The 19,649-nt window shown below is 42.5% G+C and overlaps 1 protein-coding gene across 1 annotated transcript; it reads left to right on the plus strand.

Annotated features, from left to right (window-relative positions):
* The first annotated feature begins 1,448 nt into the window (after window positions 1-1,448).
* LOC145392423 (protein FAM200A-like) lies at window positions 1,449-17,075 on the plus strand. The gene is made up of 5 exons (XM_080266834.1): window positions 1,449-1,529; window positions 1,957-2,178; window positions 2,944-4,290; window positions 15,197-15,310; window positions 16,965-17,075. The coding sequence occupies exons 1-5, from the start codon at window positions 1,449-1,451 to the stop codon at window positions 17,073-17,075; spliced, it is 1,875 nt and encodes a 624-aa protein (XP_080122960.1).
* Window positions 17,076-19,649: the final 2,574 nt, after the last annotated feature.

Genomic DNA, 19,649 nt, shown 5'->3' on the forward strand with positions numbered 1-19,649 from the left:
ACTGGCTTAATAGGGAAAAGATTAATGGGTATGGTGTAAAATGTTTTCAGTCATATATATACAGATAGAGAGAGAGAGAGAGAGAGAGAGAGAGAGATTTATAATTTTGGCTAGAACCAATAGAAGTTGCACTACCAATTCACTGTGATTCCTGTGTTCCATGTAACTGGCATCAAGGGTCAACTGGATTACCTGCTCCACTTCTACAATATCCAGTTTCACCACATCCAAAAGTAAATTTATCTTCTTAAATTTTTGCTTACAGAGTCTGGTACAGGGTATTTGTTTGTGACAGTTGATCATTTGTCATGTTACCATTATCTTGTAGCTCCTCAAGAAGAGACTGCAAAGAGTGTTGCACGAGCCTTGATTGATCATGTTATTTGTCCATTCACTAGGCCATCAACCATTATTACTGATAATGGTTCGGAATTCAGTAACAGTGTTCTTGATGAGTGTTGTAATCAGTATATTCCAGCTTCCAATGGCCTTGTCGAAAGACAAATTTATAAGGTGTTGGAGTGCTTGAAGTACTTAGGTTCTCAGAGCACCAGTAGGGATGAATGGATTCCACAGGTTGCTGCTTCTATCAACAGCTTCATTAATAAATCCATTGAGGAAACTGTTTTTTGTCGCATTTGGATTCGATAAATCTGTGCCCAATTCAGTGCTACAAGCATAGCCCAGTCCACTTTATTACCTGGACGATTATGCGAAAGTGGAACTGTCAGACTTTCAGAAAACTATCCATCTACCTATCTATCTATAGCCCGACGCCCTAATCCCGAATAGGGTGGCCGCAGACAAAACGCCTCCAAGTCGCTCTGTCACCCACCATTTGACTACCCTCCCTCCAACTCACTCCCCCCTCCCTCATATACCTCTCAACTCCATCCCTCCACCTCATCCTCGGTCTACCCTTCCCTCTTTCCTTTCAGAAAACACTTCAGTATATAAAGACTAATTTGGCATTGTCCAAAGAAAATATGCTACATTGCCTGCATAGCGCTGCCTCACCAATCACTATTATTCTGGGAGATTTGGTGTTGGTTTGTTCGCACACTCGCACTTCTACACTAAATGACAATTTTATGGACCCATGCCGTGTGTTATCTCGTAACGGCAACAACCTTGAAATTAAAAAGTTAATGGATTCACGTTGATGATCTTAAGGAAACTCTCAGGTACATTGAATGGGAAGACAGTCAGGAAAGTAATGCATCTACCATAGCTTTTTCTTCTTCTGCAGGACCTCCTACTGTTCCTCTCAAGTCTCCTTATTTATCTACCTTTTCTACCCCTTCATTACCTTCAACTCTACCTCTTAACGAGTACAGACTAAAGCTTCTTTCAGCAAATTGCCCCACTGTTTCTTGTGTTTCTTCTTCTGCCTGTCAGGGCCATTTAACGGATTTCAACATTCATCGAGATTCCTTTTTGTAGGTAAGATGTCGAGAGCGTGGACAGCCTTGCTGACACTAGCTGCATTCGGAGCATCTCTGGGTGTGGTCCTTCGCCCAGGGGCATCGGTAAACCTTAGCTTCCTTACAGAGACTCAACTACCAGAGATGACTGATAGCAAACACTTCTCTTTATCCTCCTACTTTCTCCATACTAATTTGAAAGCCAAAGGTAGCTGTTGTGTATATGTATGCAACAACATATCTTGCTCTTGTGATCCCGAACTTGAATCTTCTGAATTCTCTACTCTCTACCTTCGACTACTCTGTCACTCTCAGACCACATATAACAGTGCTGTTTACCCATCCCCTTATTCTACTGACTATAAAAATTCATTAGGCATCTTTCTTGTAAGGTGGAACTCATCCTATCAATGTCTCCTTTCTCTGAAATCTCAGTTCTAGGTGATTTCAATGTTCACCACCACCTTTGGTTCTCCTTCCTTTCACTGATCCACCTGGTGAACAAGCCTACACCTTTTTCATTCTTGCCTAGAGCAGCTTCCACAGCAACCTGTTCATGTCCCTGACTGCCTTGGAGAGTTCCAAGATACTTGATCTCGTCCTTACAACTAATTCTTCTGCATATGCTGTTGAACTATTCTCTCCGTTGTGCTCCTCCGATCAATACCTTATCACCTTAACCCAGAGGTTCTCAAAGTGGGGGTCCCGACCCCCAGAGGGGTCGCGACATAAATTTGAGGGGTCGCGAGATCCTGCAACCCCTCCTCCTTCCTCCTCCTTCTCCTCCTCTTCCTCCCACTACCCATCCTAACGCTTCTAGTACTTGTCAGCTGTGGTCGACCTGTCCGATGCTCGGTAATGCATCATAAAGCAACGTTATGTATGCATGCTTTCTTTGCTGTATAAAGTACTCCACACTAATAATCTTGTAATATTGATAATAGTTACTACTTTGTAATGTGTTTCCTCACTTCAGAACGATTTATTTTAGAGTTATTCGTGTTGTTACACGTGGCATATGCACTCAGTAACGGCGTGTATTTTGTGAGAAGGCCATCAGTATCGGTTCGTAAGGCTCGAGCAGCTCTATTCTCGTGACATCGTTGCTATTTAACCTGCGCCATGGAACGGTGGCTAATTCGCAAGGCTACAAGCAAGGACACATCAACAGACATTCACTGAAGCATCCGATGATGTTAGTTCCGAGCAACCAAGCACGTCAAGTGGGAATAAAGGCCATGACGGACATAACGCAAAAACATACCAGTGTGATCGACAATCCAAGCGCCGAAAATATCAGGAAGAATTCATACAATATGGATTTACTTGCTGTACAGTTAATGATATTCATCATCCTCAGTGTGTTCTGTGTTTTGAAGTTCTTGCACACGAAAGCCTGAAACCAGCGAAAATGAAAAGACACTTGCAAACCAAACATCCAGATCATGCTAAAAAGACAATAGACTTTTTCCAACGAAAGTAAAAAGAGCTACAGGGACAAAAACAGGTGATAACACAGAAAACTACAACTCCTGCCGAAGCTCAAATGGCATCATATGCGGTTGCATACCTAATTGCACAGAAGAAAAAGGCACACACAATTGGTGAAGACCTCATAAAACCTGCTGCAGTGGCAATGTGTCGAGCTATGCACGGAGAAAAAGTGGCCCGTGACCTTGACACTATCCCTCTGTCAAACGACACCGTAAGGCGGCGTATTCATGACATTGCAGATGACATTCGGTGTCAACTGACTGAAAGAGTGAAGAATGTGAGGTATGCTTTGCAGGTTGATGAGTCGACTGACATTTCAAATTCTGCTCAGTTACTCGTATTCATAAGATACAGTTTTGATGGAAGACTTAATGAGGACATGTTGTTTTGCTCTACTTTGGAAGGAACTTGCACAGGGGATGCTATTTGCACAGAGTTAGACAGCAAGCTACATGAGATGGGATTGCCTTGGGACCAGTGTGTCTGTGTATGCACAGACGGGGCTGGGGCAATGCTGGGTAAAAGGAAAGGATTAAGAGGAAAAATCTTGCACGTGGCTCCTAATGTTAATTTCACTCATTGTATTATTCATCGGGAAGCTCTTGCTAGTAAAGCTCTTGTTCCAGAGCTAAACAGTGTTCTTGAAACTGCAATTAAAATAGTGGATTTCGTAAAGTCACGGCCACTAAACGCCAGATTGTTTGCCACACTTTGTAAGGACATGGGTTCGGACCATGAGGCTTTATTGCTCCACACAGAGGCCAGATGGCTTTCCCGAGGCAAGGTTCTCACACGCCTGTATCAGGTGAGGGATGAAGTTCGCCTCTTTCTTCTTGAATGTGGGTCCACACTCAGTGTTCATTTGTGTGACTCCACATGGCTAGCAAAACTTGCATATCTTGCAAGCATTTATGAGAAACTGAATGAGCTGAACTTGTCAATACAAGGCCCAAACACAAACATTTTGACAATGTCCGACAAAGTAAATGCATTCAAAAGGAAGCTGGAACGATGGGCTGTGAGATCTGAAGAGGGAAATGTTGAAATGTTTCCCTTGCTGGAAGAATTCGTTGAAGAGAATGAACTGCACGCATGTTTGGATAACATGAGAGGAGCCATAGCCACTCACCTTCGAAGCCTCTTTGACCACTTCAAAAAGTACTTCACGGAAGAGACAACTCTACAACAACATGACTGGATACGACAACCGTTCACTGCTACCGGGAGTCACTTACCATCTGATGTGGAGGATGCACTGCTTGAACTCTCTAGTGATCGAACCTTACTGATGAAGTTTGAGTCGACAACACTGGTTAAGTTTTGGATATCAGTGGCAGAAGAATATCCAGGATTATCCAAGACCGCAATGAATGTACTGACGCCTTTCGGATCGACCTACCTTTGTGAAGTTACATTTTCCGCACTAACGTACATAAAAAAAACAAGTACCGATCAGGACTTCGTGTCGAGGATGATCTCCCTGTTGCAGTTTCCAGCATCTCCCCAAGGCTGGAGATGCTGTGCTCCAAGAAGCAAGCCCATTCTTCCCATTAATAATAGTAAGTTGTTCGGCCTTGAAAGTGTGTGTGTGTGTGTGTGTGTGTGTGTGTGTGTGTGTGTGTGTGTGAGAGAGAGAGAGAGAGAGAGAGAGAGAGAGAGAGATCCATACAAGCTTACATACGTACATGCATACATACATACGTACGTACGTACATACATACATACATAGACAGGCAAGCAGATACACGGAGACAGGGAAATGTGTTATAGTGATTGTCAGAAATGCTTTGTTGCTGGGGGAGTGGGTCGCGAATCTATTGAAGTAATTTGTAGGGGTCGCAGCCAAAAAAGTTTGAGAACCCCTGCCTTAACCTATCCTATTGCTCCAATATGACATGTGGGCCTTCCTAAGAAGCGGTGATTGTGGCTCTTTGAAGATGCTAATTGTGAGGCCCTCGGACAGTACTTCTTTGATTGTCCATGAAATGATTATTGCTTCCATGGTCTAGAGCAGCGTTTCTTAACCTTTTCCGACCTCAGCACCCCCTGTAATAAGGTCTCAGTCCAGCCAGCACCCCGTTACATCAAGTTACTGGGACAGTTGCTACACTACTGCAGGGTTAAAGTAAGATGAAGTACTGCCTAACAGTTTGTTTTATACTTTCTCAAAAAAAAAAAAAAAAAAATCAAGGATGCCAGTGGTAAGCAACACCAATAATGAAAAAAAACAATACTGCAGCATTCTCCAGCACCCCTAAAATTGATTTCAGCACCCCTTGGGGGTGCTAGCACCCCAGGTTAAGAAACGCTTGTCTAGAGCCATCTGAGTGTGCCTTGTGCATTACTGCGGTTATTCTCTTGGACATGGAAGCATACATACTTTACTCATATCCTTTGACTAATACAAAAAACCTTGGCACTCGTTTAATCATGCTTGATCTAATGTCGTCCTTTAACAAGGAGAGGGCCTATTAAAGGGATCAGAGCCAACCCAGCAATGAATCTCATCTTATTATGTTCCTGCTTGGATTGGTGCTCAGTATATTCATCGCACTGTTAAAAAATCGTTTTATTTATATTAAATGCTCTGAACTCTCAGACTTAAATTCTTCCTGCTCCCAGCAAATTGACAAAAACCCTTTTATCACCTTTCCCTTATTATCTTTCCTCCTATTTCCACTCTGATGGCTCTGTAGCTATTTCTTCAACTGATAAAGCAGAACTCTTTACTCAGAATTTCTTCTCCAATTCCACCATAGATTATTCCGGTGTTGTTCCTTCATCTCTTCCCCTCTCTGAGTTTCTCATGGTTGACATTAAAATTTCTTCAATTGATGTAAATTCTCCCATCGCTGGCATCAATACTAACAAGGCATATGGGCCTGATGGGGTCCCTACTTTTGTCCTCAAGAAATGTGCTTCTGTGCATACTCCCTGCCTGGGTAATCTCTTTTGCCTTTGTCTGTCAAGTAGTTCCTTTCCATTTTTTGCTGGGAATTTGCTCTCATTCAGCCTGTCCCAAAGATGGGTTACCATTACTAGCCCTCTGACCATGGCCTAAATGTTTTACTATTCTGTATTTCAAAAGTTTTTTTTTTTTAGAATCTATTCTTAAGTACAGCAGAGTGTGATTGAATGGAAGGAGGTGTCATCGAGACTGATGTGGGTGAAAGCGAAGTTTGAACATGAGTTGTGGGTGTTTGTGAGTGCATATGGGCCTGGTAGTGAAAGGGATGAAGAAGAGAGGGAGTCTTTCTGGAATGATGTTGATGAGTGTCTGCAGAGTTTTGGAGCGAATGTGAATGTGGTAATGATGGGAGATCTGATTGCTAGAGTGGGAAATGTAACAGTTGAAGGTGTAGTTGGTATGCATGGTGTGCCTGGAAGAAATGAAAATGGGGAACGAATGATAGGGATGTGTGTTGAGCGAGAGATGGTGATTGGAAATATGCTGTTTGAGAAGAAAGATATTTATAAGTACACATGGGTGAGACAGGAGAGTGGAATAGTTGTGGATAAAGCATTGATGGACAATGTGGTTGTGTATAGAAATGTAATAGGAAGATTGTTAGATGTGAGAATTCTGAGAGGGGAGGTTGGAGGTATGTCTGACCACTACCTGGTGGAGGGAAAGTTAAGAGTAGGTTAGAGATGGGTGAGAGCTAAGAGGGTTAGGTGTGGCAGGGAGGTTTTGAAAGTGAGTGAGTTAGATAAAAGAGAGAAAATGATATAGTATCAGGAAAAATTGAAAGATGAATGGAACACAGTGAAAGATCAGGAAAATGGCAGTGTGGAGGAGGAATGGCAGTTGTTTAAGAGTGCTGTGGTGGGGCATGCAGAAGAGGTGTGTGGTGTGAGATGTATGGGTGGTGGTGTAAGAAAAGGAAGTGAATGGTGGTGCGAGGAAGTAAGTATGGCTGTGGCTGAGAAGAGACGTGCATATGAAGTGTGGTTGCAGAGGAAGGATGAGGTGTCATATGAGAGGTATAAGGAAAAGAGGAATAGGGCAAGAAGGGCTGTGCGTGATGCTAAAGTGGCAGCAGATGAGAGGTGGGGCAGGCAGCTGACTTAGAATTTTCAACAGAATAAGAAAATGTTCTGGAAGGAGGTGAACGGGTGCAAAAGGGAGAGTCTGGGAAGGAAGAGTGAGTAAAAGCAGAGGATGGAAGGATGTTAATTGAGTTGGATGCAGTAAGGAAGAGATGGGCAGAGTATTTTGAAAGATTGTTAAATGTAGAGGAGGAAAGGGTGGCGAGATTGTGGTGGATGGGAGGGTGCAAGGAATAAATGTGTTGGGAGAGTTGAATGATTCTTTGATCACGAAGGAGGAAGTGGAGAAGGCAGTAAAGGAGATGAAAACAGGGAAAGCTGCAGGTATGGATGGGTGTGCTGTGGAATGCCTGAAGGGTGGTGGAGTGACTATTGTTGACTGATTAGTAAGATTGTTGAATGTGTGCTTTGAGAAAGGTATGGTGCCACTTGACTGGGCAAGTGCTTGTGTGGTCCCGTTGTATAAAGGCAAGGGTGATAAGTATGAATGTACTAGCTTTAGGGTTATAAGTCTGTTGAGTGTTGTAGGTAAGGTGTATGGTAGAGTGTTAATTATGAGAGTTAGAGAGGGTACAGAGGGAGTGATTGGTGATGAGCAGGGTGGCTTTAGGAGGGGGAGGGGATACGTGGATCAGGTGTTCGCTGTGAGACAAGTGTGTGAGAAGTATTTAGCAAAAGACAAGGATGTGTTTTAGGCATTCATGGACTTAGAGAAAGAGTATGATAGAATTGATAGGGAGGCTTTGTGGACTGTTTTAAGATTGTATGGACCTGATGGTAGGTTACTAAAAGGGGTGAAAAGTTTTTATGTAAATAGTAGAGCATGTGTAAGAGTGGGAAATGCTGTGAGTGATTGGTTTCCCGTGAGAGTGGGGCTGCGACAGGGATGTGTGATGTCGCCTTGGTTGTTCAATATTTATATGGATGGTGTTGTAAGGGAGGTGAATGCAAGAGTTTTAGGTGGAGGTCTGAGTCTGGTGAATGTTGATGGTGGAGAGTGGAATCTGAAGCAGCTGCTGTTTGCAGATGATACTGCACTGGTGGCTGATTCAGAAGAGAGATTGAGACAGTTGGTAGAGGAGTTTGAAAGGGTGTGTGATAGGAGGAAATTGAAAGTAAATGAAAATAAGAGTAATGTGATGAAGTGTACGAGGTTGATAGATGGTAGGAGGATGAATATAGTTCTGAATGGTGAGTTGCTTGAGGAGGTGGAGTGTTTTACATATTTAGGGTCACATGTTGTTGTGGATGGAAGAATAGATGCAGAAGTGAAGTTTAGAATGAATGAAGTAGGTAAGGTGCTGGGAGGAATGAAAAAAGTGTTTAGATGTCGTTCGCTTAGAATGGATGTAAAGAGAAGGCTGTATGAGGGTGTTGTGGTACCGACTGCGTTATATGGGGCTGAAACATGGAATATGGGTGTAGCAGAGAGGAAAAGTTTGAATGTAATGGAGATGAGGTGTCTGAGGAGTATGTGTGCAGTGACGCGTATGGATCGAGTGCGAAATAATGAAGTGCGAAGGAGAACTGGAGTTGTTCGGGAGATGGCTGGTAGAGTTGAGCAGAGGGTGTTACGATGGTTTGGGCATATGGAGAGAATGGATAATGAGCGATTGGTGAAAATGATAACTAGATCTGATGTTAGAGGTGTAAGGCTGAGAGGGAGACCACGAATAGGCTGCATGGACAGTGTGAAGAGAGCGCTGGATGCGAGAGGGATGGCTGTTGAGCAAGGAAGAGTGGCTGTGTGTGACAGAAATAAATGGAGAGAAATTGTGAATGAGTAAATGATGACGCAGCCCTGAGGGGATATTCTCCCGCATTTGGTCTGATCAGGTAGTCAGGTCAGGGGTGGGTAAGGGGATGGGTCTATTATGATGTGGCAGGGGTAAACCAGCTCTGCTGTTGGGCCCAGCTGCGGATGTCACTGATTGCACTGCAGTTGATCCTTGTGCAGTGTGGTGTGGTGAGGATCTGTTCCTTCTCCCCTTTGGGGCTAAGATGCGAATGAATGTATTTGAATGGATGGGTAAATGGGGAGTGTGTCGTCCTGTCTCGGCTACCTCCCTTTCCTTGGGGGAAGCAGCCTAGGTATATAGATAGATAGATAGATTCTTAATGCAAAAATTTTAAAGCACCTTCCTTATCACAACCTTCTTTCCAATCGTCAGTTTGGGTTCTGGCAGCGGTGCTCCATTGGCGATCTTCTCACCTACTTTTCACACCCAGGGTCATCCTCCTTTCGGGACTTTGGCGAAAACTTTACCACTGTCCTTGGCATCTTCGGGGCATTTGATCACGTTTGGCAGGAATTTTTTATTTCCAAACTACCCTCCTGCTGTTTCTATCCTTCTATCTGTGCCTTCATTTTTAGCCTTCTTTGTGGTCATTCTGTAGTTGTTGTAGACGGCCACCTTTCTTCTCACAAAGCTGTTAATAATGGTGTTCCTCGGGGCTCTGTCCTATCACTAACCCTATTCGTTCTATTCACCAGTGACCTTATGAGCTGTACAGCTATCCCTATCCATTCGTATGCTGATGATTCCATCCTTCACCATTCCATTCACTTCCCGCAGCATACATTTCAGCAGTTACTTCAACAGAAAAGGAATGAGGTTATGGCACACCTAATGTCTGACTTGGCCCACATCTCTGATTGTGGTAAAAGTAATTTTGTTATTTTTAATGCTTCAAAAACTCCTTTTTTACGTCTTTCAACCTGTCAAAATCTTCCCCAGGCGTATCCTTTATTTTTTAATAACATCCAACTCAATCTTGCACCTTCAGACATACTTCGAGTTTCATTCTCACGGGATTTAACTTGGTAAGATCATATTACCTCTCTTGTACAATCTGCCTCCAAGAGACTAGGTGTGCTATGCCGACTCCATGTCTTTTTACCCCTGCACAGTTATTGACTTTATTCACGGGTTTTATGCACCCCTGTTTAGAGTAGCCTATAGCTCTCATGTGTGGGGAGGCTGTCCACATACAGCTTTACTTAACAAGGTTGAATCAAAGTTTTTTTTTTTGTCTCATTAACTCTCCTCTTCCCGTCGGCTCCCTTCAGCCCCTTTCTCTTCCCCGTACTTTTGCATTGTTATCTTTTTTCTGTCACTGCTTCAGTAGTCACTGCTCATCTGACCTGCTTGCTTTTACCTCTCCTCCACTATGATAGGTGCATAGCACCCGTTTAGTAACAAACTCTCTTCTCTTTTGTGTCCAACTCTCCAAAGCAAGAGTTAATTGTTACTCCCAGTCCTTTATGTATTGAACAGGTCAACTCTGGAATTGTCTTTCTCTGTTTATATTTCCTATTGCCCATGACCTCCAGTCTTTCAAATACAGAGTCCAAGCACCTCAAAATGAACAGATCTTGAATTTGGCTCTCTGTTATCATTTTTTCCCTGGAGGGCACAATCTTACTGGCTTCTGGCTTTTGGTTCCTTCTTCCTGGCAAGCAAAAATGTAATGTTAGTGGAGGATGTCATGTCAGTCCTTTATGATCTTCAGAGCTTGATGAAAGTCACACAAGAGCTTCCAAAATTTGCTAGGCAATTGTCCACCATATTCCTGTTCGTTCTGCAGTCCCCTTAGATCTCTTCCAACTATTTTCCTTCCGTCTGCCTTTGAATGGCTCTCCTTACAGTGCATTTTTGTACTCTGGATTCTTTCTCTACCTCACCATCATATGTCAGTGTCTTTTGTTTCTTCATATCTCATATACTTACGTTCTTCCGTTGCTCAGTCCGTTTGTCTTTGTCCTGCATTTTTCTTTAATATCCATCCTACCACAGCTACCTTGCTTAAAAATGCTTTAGTCTGCAACCTTTCAGTCATGACTATTTCTTTTACATGTTCATTCACACCTGCTCCCAGCATACCCGTTTTCCATACTCATTTAGACCATGTACACAATTTTTATTTTTGTATGCCATAATTATTAGTGCTAACTGTCCAAACATCCCTGTAAAGTCACTCGAAGCTTCTGGCCTTTACATTGCTTCACACTATTGCTCCATCAAGTAAAATTTTCTCTTTACACACCCAACATGCCAACACCATACTATCCATTCACATACTTTGAATTCTTTGCATCTACAGTATAAGTGTAGATGCATCTATAAATGCATTTGTGGTGTAAGTGGCACCTCTCCTCCACTAGACATGATTGGTTACCTAAACAATTATGACTGTGTGAATGTTCAGATGTCTCAGTTCCTTCATCACTCTTTCTTGAGCCCTCATTTTGTTTATCTTCCTATATCATTCACCCTAGTAGGATTCTTGATCTTGGTGGTTTTTGTTCACTGCTGTGTCAAACGTATGGAAAAAAGACTCCGTGAAATGAGGATAGAAAAGAATCCAGGAAAAACAATGTTAAATCTGGAAGTGACGTGAAGAAATCACAGCCTGATCCTAAAACTGAGTAAATGTGAGTGAGAACACTACACCCCATTACCCACTGCCTAGGGGCAACCACCAACCACACCTCCGTCAAGTCCGACTCTACCCACTGCAGGCAGTGTTGATTTGTGTGAAGACATATGGACGCCTAGCTAGTTATGTGGATATTATCGAATTATTACATCATCTTCTTTCGTGAAAACGTTGTAAATCCTTCAAAACCAGTTATTAATTTAATGTTTTATTTTCATCACAACAGTAAATAGCAATATTAGTTTCCAATAATATAACCATCTTATAATCATCTATATTATTTCATTAATCTTGTTGTTACCCAGTTTATATTTATTCATCGCATCATGTTATTAATTGATATAACTGTCACTCTCTTCTGTGTGCACACTAATTTCGTGAGATAGTTCCCTATTAACTAATATGTTATTATTAGTATAGTGGCCACCTACTATCAACTCTGTCATATAATTCTAATATCATCCACTTTTATCAATGTTGTTTTATTATTTTCATTGTCTCTCTTTTCTGCTTTATAACATGTTGGAAATACTATAAAATGTATGATAACGTGATTGTTGTGTGGTGCAGTGCTTCTGCTGCCAGTGTGCTATGTTGACCTTGCTGCTGGCTCGAAAGTGCTGTCTAACACTGATAGCTTCTTATTGCAAAAGCACAGAATAAGGAAGACACGTTGAGAAGAGTGTTGCATGTATACAAATAAGAGAATCCGTTCACTCAGTGTACTGTAATGGCACCGGGTACATGTAATGCACCCTTTGCCTCACTCTCAGCGAAAATAGTGAGGGGCAGAAAGCAACTAGACTCAGAGAGATCAGGAAGAACCTCTTCTGGTAAAGTAACTTGTTGTTAGAGCTGTTTCAGGACCTGAGTTTCTGATTGTGTGGCTATCGTACCTACAAGTCCAACTACGATAACTTGCCAAACATGCAGCCTACAGCGTGCCACCTTCACTCGCGACAAAGCACCCATGGAAGGGAATTAGGATACTGTCATTGGGCGTGAAGTGCAACTGAAGGTCTCTCCTCCGTCGAGTCAAAGTCGTCAACGTTGGAAGAGAGCTATAACGTGAAGAACATGCCACCCTCACTCCCCTCTTCTCCTGTAATGCCTTTCCAGGAGGATATAGTGTTCGACAGTGACGTATGTAAATTGTTTACGACAGGGGCGTTAAAAAATATTGTGTGCAAGTGACGTGAAAGTGGCTTAAAAAAGTGACATGCAAAAATTTTGTGCGATAGTGACGTATAACTCACGACAGTGACCTGTTAAAATAATGTGCATAGCAGTGACGTGTATATATTTTACGACAGTGACGTGTGTATATGATATCTGTAACTTGCTTTTTCTACACACAGTAAGGCGTATATATGTCTCTAGAAAAATGAATGTTTTCACTAGTAATATTTATCATGGATATAAAGCAAATGCCTGTTCATACGAGATTTTCACTGTGCAATAAATAAGAATAAGTGATATGTAGAAAATAAATGTTTAGCATACTACTGTGCGCAAGTGATGTGAAAGTTGCTTATGAGAGTGACGCACGAAGAAAATATTGTGCATTAGCAAAGTGTAAGCAGTTATGAAAGTCTATCTATCTATCTATCTATTGCCAGACGCCTCAATCCCGTTTGGGGTGGCCACAAACAAATCGCCTCCAATTCGCCCTGTCCCCCGCCATTTCACTGCCCTGCTCCCAACTCACACCCCTCTCTCTCATATACCTTTCCACCCCATCCCTCCATCTCATCCTCGGCCTCCCCCTCCCTCTTCCCCCCTCCACCTCACTCACATACACTCTCTTCGTCAGTCTTTCACCCTCCATCCTCTCCACATGGCCAAACCACCTCAGTGTGTTCCTCATAACGCTTCCTATCACATCCACATCCACACCACAACGCTCCTTTATATCCTCATTCGTCAGCCTGTCTCTCCATGTGACTCCACAGGCTCCTCTTAAATAACTCATTTCCACTGCTCTCACTCTTGACTTGTGTCCTTCCAACAATGTCCAAGCTTCACTTCCGTACGTTAGAGTTGTTATCACAATACTGTCATGTAGTAACTTTTTCACTTCCATGCTCACTTCCCTGTTTCTTATCACTGCTTTCAAAGAACCAGCAACCTTTCTTCCCTGCTGTACCCTTTCAAGCACTTCACCCTCCAAACCTCCATCCTTTCTCATCACACTACCCAAGTACTTAAACGTACTCACATTTTCCAATTCTTCACCATCCAACCTCGCTGTACATTCACTGACTTCACCTCTCTCAAAGACCATCACTTTACTCTTCCCTACATGTACCTTTAGATTCCGTTTCTTACACACTCTCTCAGACTCATCCACCAAGCCTTGCAGCTCCCCTTCGTGTGAAAATATTACGTGACAATCACGAGTATTGCACGGCAAAGACATGCTAAAATAATGTGTGTGGCAGTGATGTGTCTGTATTTTATGACAGTGATATGTGAATACTGTAGTTACTACTGTAGTTAGAAATATAATGCTTTGCTATAAGTGCCTCTAAAAAGTTCTTTCATCAGTAATGCACTCAGCATGAATAGGAAAAAAAAAGTTTCTGTTCATACGGGATTTTCATAGCATAAGAAATACGAATAAATGATTTATAGGTACGGCAGTGGATATTGGAGCTGCCCTAAAGAGAGAGGACACCGTTTGGAAACTTTCTGTACTGTTGTTTGCAGATGATACGGTACTGTATTGTTAGGTGAAGACGAAGGGGCACTGCAATGCCTAGTGAATGAGTTTCGAAGTGTGTGTATGAAACGAAATCTAAAGGTGAATGTAGGGAAGAATAAAGTTGTGATCTTTGGGAGAATTGAATTCATTGAATATACAGTGATGTTGGTGATGAGGATATGAAGAATGTACTGTAAGTGCATTTAAGTAAGTCAGTAGTGTGATGAGTAGGGATGGAAATTTAGAGGATGAAGTGCTTGAAAGGGAACAACAAGGAAGAGTGTTTGCTGGTTCGTTGAAACCAGTGATAAGAGAAGTGGGCATGGAAGTAAAAAGTTGCTGTGTGATACCAACTCTAACGTATAGAAGTGAAGCTTGGACCTTGTGGAAGGACACAAGCCAAGAGTGAGAACAGTGGAAATGAGTTATTTGAAAGAAGCATGTGAAGCTGCATAGAGAGAGACTGACAAATGAGGAAGTGAAGGAGCGTTGTGGTATGGATATCGGTGTGATAGAAAGTAGTAGAAGAAATGCACTGAGCTGGTTTGGCCATGATGGAGAGTGAGAGACTAACAAGGAGAGTTTATGTGAGTGAGGTGGAGGGGGGAGAGGGAGGGGGAGACCGAGGATGATAGGGCGGGATGGAGTGGAGGGTATATGAGAGAGGGGGGTGAGAGCTGGGAATCGGGCAGTGAAATGGCAGAAGACATGGCGACATGGAGGCGATTTGTTTATGGACACCCCTTACGGGATTGAGGCGTCTGGCAATAGATAGACAAATTTATAAAATAAGTGCTCAGAACACTAAGCGATAAGAGCAGTAAGTTAAAATAGTATAAGAAGGTGAAAACAAAAGTTATTTTAGAAAAAGTTTGTAATCTGCATAAAGATTTTATTAATACATAAGATATAATACCGTCTGAACACCTAAGGCACAGTGTCACTCAGCAATATCTGAAAAATGGGCGAAATGGTAACCACTACATGTACAGGTGAATGAAGCATGCTTCGGGACTGCGATGTTTCTAGGGATGTACCTCAGCTGAGTGAGTGAGCAGCACACGACAACTCTTTGATTCTGCAGCCACCACAGCTCTGTGTGGGAACATCTGCACCTCGGTGCGGTTGCCGGATACTGCAGGGAAATAACTGTGGATCCAGTGCGGGTGCAGGTGCATTCTCTGCTGGTGTGGTGCAGGTGCATTTGTATTTTCTCCACTGTGGTACATATGCGGAATTTGTAGAGTTAGTATAAATGAAAACAGTGTTTACTCACACCACAGAAAACGGTACAGAAACCTGTGCTGGTGTAGTGTGCCATTATATGAATTCACTCAATTCTTACCCATTCTTCTATTCACCGGCAGTCACTATGTGACCTCGCCACATCTGTCGGTGCTCCTGGGATTTCCTCCCCAGAAGCAGGCGGGTTAACCAGATTTTTATTAAGAAAGGTTAATCTGAATTAAACTCGCCAACTAGGAGGGGTTGTCCTTATATTATCCTTACTATGAAAAAGATTAAGCCTGATTAAACTCGCCAGGTAACTCAGGTTGCCGGACATACCTCAGGGTAATTAAGTCCAATATAAGCACAGAGGCCTTCACTAGGTCGGGTCACTTCATAGTTAATCATACACATGCACACTGGTACCTGCCCCTCTCACAGCAATGGCTACCCTTGTACCAAACAGTTTGCTGTAACTTATCATTAATATTGAAACTACAGTTCCAGTGTTATGTTGTCCTGTGTGTTAGAACCAGTAGAGCTGTGTTAATAGAACGTCAAAGTGAGTGATGGTCTAGGTAATATTCACATTTACACATGATGCAATGCATTTTAGTCATTGTTCCTTAACATTCTGAGTGTATGAGAATTTAGAAAACTGCAGCCTGACAATGGAAATATCACACAATGTCTGAGGGTTTGCAGTACCCCTTCAAACAGGACTGTATGAGATTCCTGTCATCAACACACAGGCAGATTGTCCTTGACTGTGTGTGTTGCCAAATCCATCCCCTTTCCCAACAGTATGAACTCGGAAGCCCACCTGAAGACTGAGGAACATTATGTACCCAATTTTTTACCCTCTGCTAAACACATCTGCATGGCTGTTGATGAATATGATGATTTCCCTGATGATGGTGAAGACACGTTAGTGAATTAGACGTGTATCAGAAAATTACTACTCATACGGGTTCCATTCCCATTCTGCAGTGGTGGAACGAACACGAGATCCAACTCCCAGCACTCTCTCGGAGTGCTTGTAATGATCGGTGTATCATGGCCACCAGTGCACCTAATGAAAAAAAAAAGTCTAGGTGGACATGCAGTGTTAGTCAGGAGCACAAACCTCAATTCATCCTGTGCTGATATTTTATTCATGAATTCAAGCTTAAATGTTAAGAGTGAAGATACGTAGGAATGTAAGCAACAGAAGGTATAACAAAGTGGGTCTCTAACTTCCACAATCATGGCAAAATTGCTTAATGAAAACCTAAAAAACTTTACACAACCATATTGCTATAAAATAATCGCAATCCTTGTTTAGTTTAAGTTTGTCCTTCATATATCATACTCTAATTTAGAAACATGTAAAATGGTGTTATTTATACTGTAAGTGCTAGTTCTTGATTTCTTAATGTCCAGCAGTCTAGTAAATGGATATAAGATTGCAGTGCAAATTGTGAGATTTTACTCTGCAGCTGTGGTGCGGGTGTGATTCCATGTCTTGCGGGTGCAGTATGGGTGCAGACAATGTTTTGCGGGTGCACTGCAGATGTGGGTAGAAGACAACTAAAACTGTGCAGTTGTGGTGCAAATGCAGTTCAAACACTGCGGTTGTGTTGCAGGTGCTGATCCAAATACTGGAACTGCACAGAGCTCTAGCAGCCACCTCGTGCACCCAAGTGCAGCCTATACGTCCATTCTTCACCTCCATACTCCTCAATGACCCCAACTAGCAGCCTGGGTAGACTTGCATTGGAAAGAAGAAGGATTGATGAGTATTCTGGTAGTCTACTGAATTGTTTAAGTGGTATGGTTGCTGAGATTATTAGTGTTTTTTTTGAGAGAATGCTCATACTGGGATATGGTCGACTGCATAAAGCACTTATGAAATGAGGGTTAATAGTCATTACCAAGGAGAATCCAAGTACCCAACATTTTAGTCAGATTTGATATCAATGACGAGAAAGAGTGAGAGAGAGCACTTCATAATCAACAGTAATCATTATATAGACACAAAGGATTCTTTATAACTCTTTATGTAAGGTAGAAGGAACTAAAGACTGGAAGCCCGCAAAATTCTGTCCTAGCCCCCCAAAAACTAAATAAATTAATAACGGGAACCAAATTCAAGACTCGTTCATTTCAAGATGCCTGGACACAATGCGTTTAAAAGACTAGAGGTCAGGCAGAAGGAAATACACAGTAAGACAGTTCCAGAGTTGACCTGTTGCATTATATGAAGGACCGAGAGTACCGGTTAAAAACTGCATTAGAGAGCTGGTCAGAAAAAGGATGAGAATTTGTTGGACGACATTTGCTATGTGCCTAACATAATGGAGAATGAATGCGAGTTGAGAGTTCAGAAGAACAGTGAGCACTGGAGTAGCGACATAAAAGATACAGACATGAAACAGTGCAGTGATGTGAGAAGTTGAAGAGAGTCGGCAGAGGGAGGAGAGTTGAAGAGATAAAATGCATTTCACCCATAGTCTTGAAACCGAGGGAAGGGAATGCCCTTCCTGTATCCCACCCGAAGTGGAAGCTCACATCTTCAATATAAGTGGTAATCTTGAAAGTGTGCTAGCACACCCCTTCGTGTGGGTAGGCCCGGCAAACGGTTGGTAACACTGATTTACCTCCGCCAGGAAGTATATGTTTTTGCTGTCGATGGTAGGTTTATCTGTTTGTCTACCTGTTAGCAAGATTACTCAAAAAGTTATGAACGGATTTTGCTGAAATTTTTTTTGGGGGAAGAGTATGGACCAATGAACAATTAAATAGGTTTTAATTGTGATCTGGAACTTTTTGTTTGTTTGTTCACGCCATATCTCCAAAAGTGCTCAATGAATTTCAATGAAATTTTGTGGAAGGGTGGGCCATGGCCCAAGAAAGAATTCATTAAATTTTGGGACAAATCTGGATCCTGATCCTACTAAAAAATATCTTCAAAAGTTCTCAATTAATTTCAATGAAATTTTGTAGAAGTGTGCGCCATGGGCCAGGAAAGAATTCTTTAAATTTTGCGGCGGATCTGCATCCGGATCCGGATCCTACCACACAGTCTCTACAAAAGTTCTCAGTGAATTTCAATTAAATTTAGTGGAAGGATGGGCCATGGGCCAAGAAAGAATTCATTAAAATTCGGAGCAGATGCGAATCTGGCTCCGGCATTGGCGGGGGTATGCGCTCTCTCAGTGCTTTCTAGTTTTTTTTTTTTTTTTTTTTTTTAATGCGAGGAAGAAGGAACCAAAGGTCATGAGCCCGCAGTAACAGTTCCCTCCAAGAGAAAAACAAAATACAATAGAGAGCCAAATTCAAGAACCGATCATTTTGAGATGCCTGGACACACTGCGTTTGAAAGACTGGAGATCATAGGCAGCAGGAAATACAGACAGAGGGAGACAGTTCCAGAGCTGACCTGTTGCATAAATGAAAGACTGGGAATAACGGTTAACTCTTGCATTAGAGAGTTGGACAGAAAAGGGATGAGAGTTTGCTGCCAGACAGGTGCTACGCGCCCGTCATAGAGGTGGAGGAATGCAAGCAGACAGTTCAGAGGAGCAGTGACCATTAAAGTAGCGATAGAAAAGAGATAAAGATGCAACAGAGCGGCGAAGAGACAGAGGTTGAAGGGAGTCAGTAAGAGGAGGAGAGTTAATGAGACGAAAAGCCTTTGACTCCACCCTATTGAGAAGAGCTGTATGTGGGGAGCCTCCCCAGACATGAGAGTTGTACTCCACACAGGGGCGGATAAAACCCCTGTATAGAGTCAACAATTGTGCAGGGGTAAAGAAAGAGCGGAGTCGGCTTAGCACACCCAATCTCTTGGAAGCAGATTTTACAAGAGATGTAATATGATTTTTCCAAGATAAGTCCCGAGTAAATGAAACCCCAAGCATGTTCAAGGATGATGCAGGATTAAGCTGAATATTATTAAACATTAGTGGGTATACCTGTGGAAGATTTTGTCGGGTTGATAGGTGTAAGAACTGAGTCTTAGATGCATGAAAGACAACCATATTATTTTTGCCCCAGTCAGAGATACGAGCCAAGTCAGACATTAGGTGTGCCATAGCCTCATCCCTTGTTTGTTGAAGTAACTGTTGAGATGGGCGTTGCGGGAACCGAATGGAAAGGTGAAGGGTGGAGTCATCAGTGTATGAGTGGATAGGGTTAGATGTACAGCTTAGAAGATCATTGATGAATAAAAGGAAGAGAGTTGGTGATAGGACAGAGCCCTGAGGAACACCACTGTTGATAGATCTAGGAGAAGAACGATGTCCGTCTACAACAGCGGCTATAGAACG

This window comes from Coenobita brevimanus, chromosome 2 (assembly GCF_032717465.1).
Source record: "Coenobita brevimanus isolate Jiangsu-jjx chromosome 2, ASM3271746v2, whole genome shotgun sequence".
Lineage (NCBI taxonomy): Eukaryota > Metazoa > Arthropoda > Malacostraca > Decapoda > Coenobitidae > Coenobita > Coenobita brevimanus.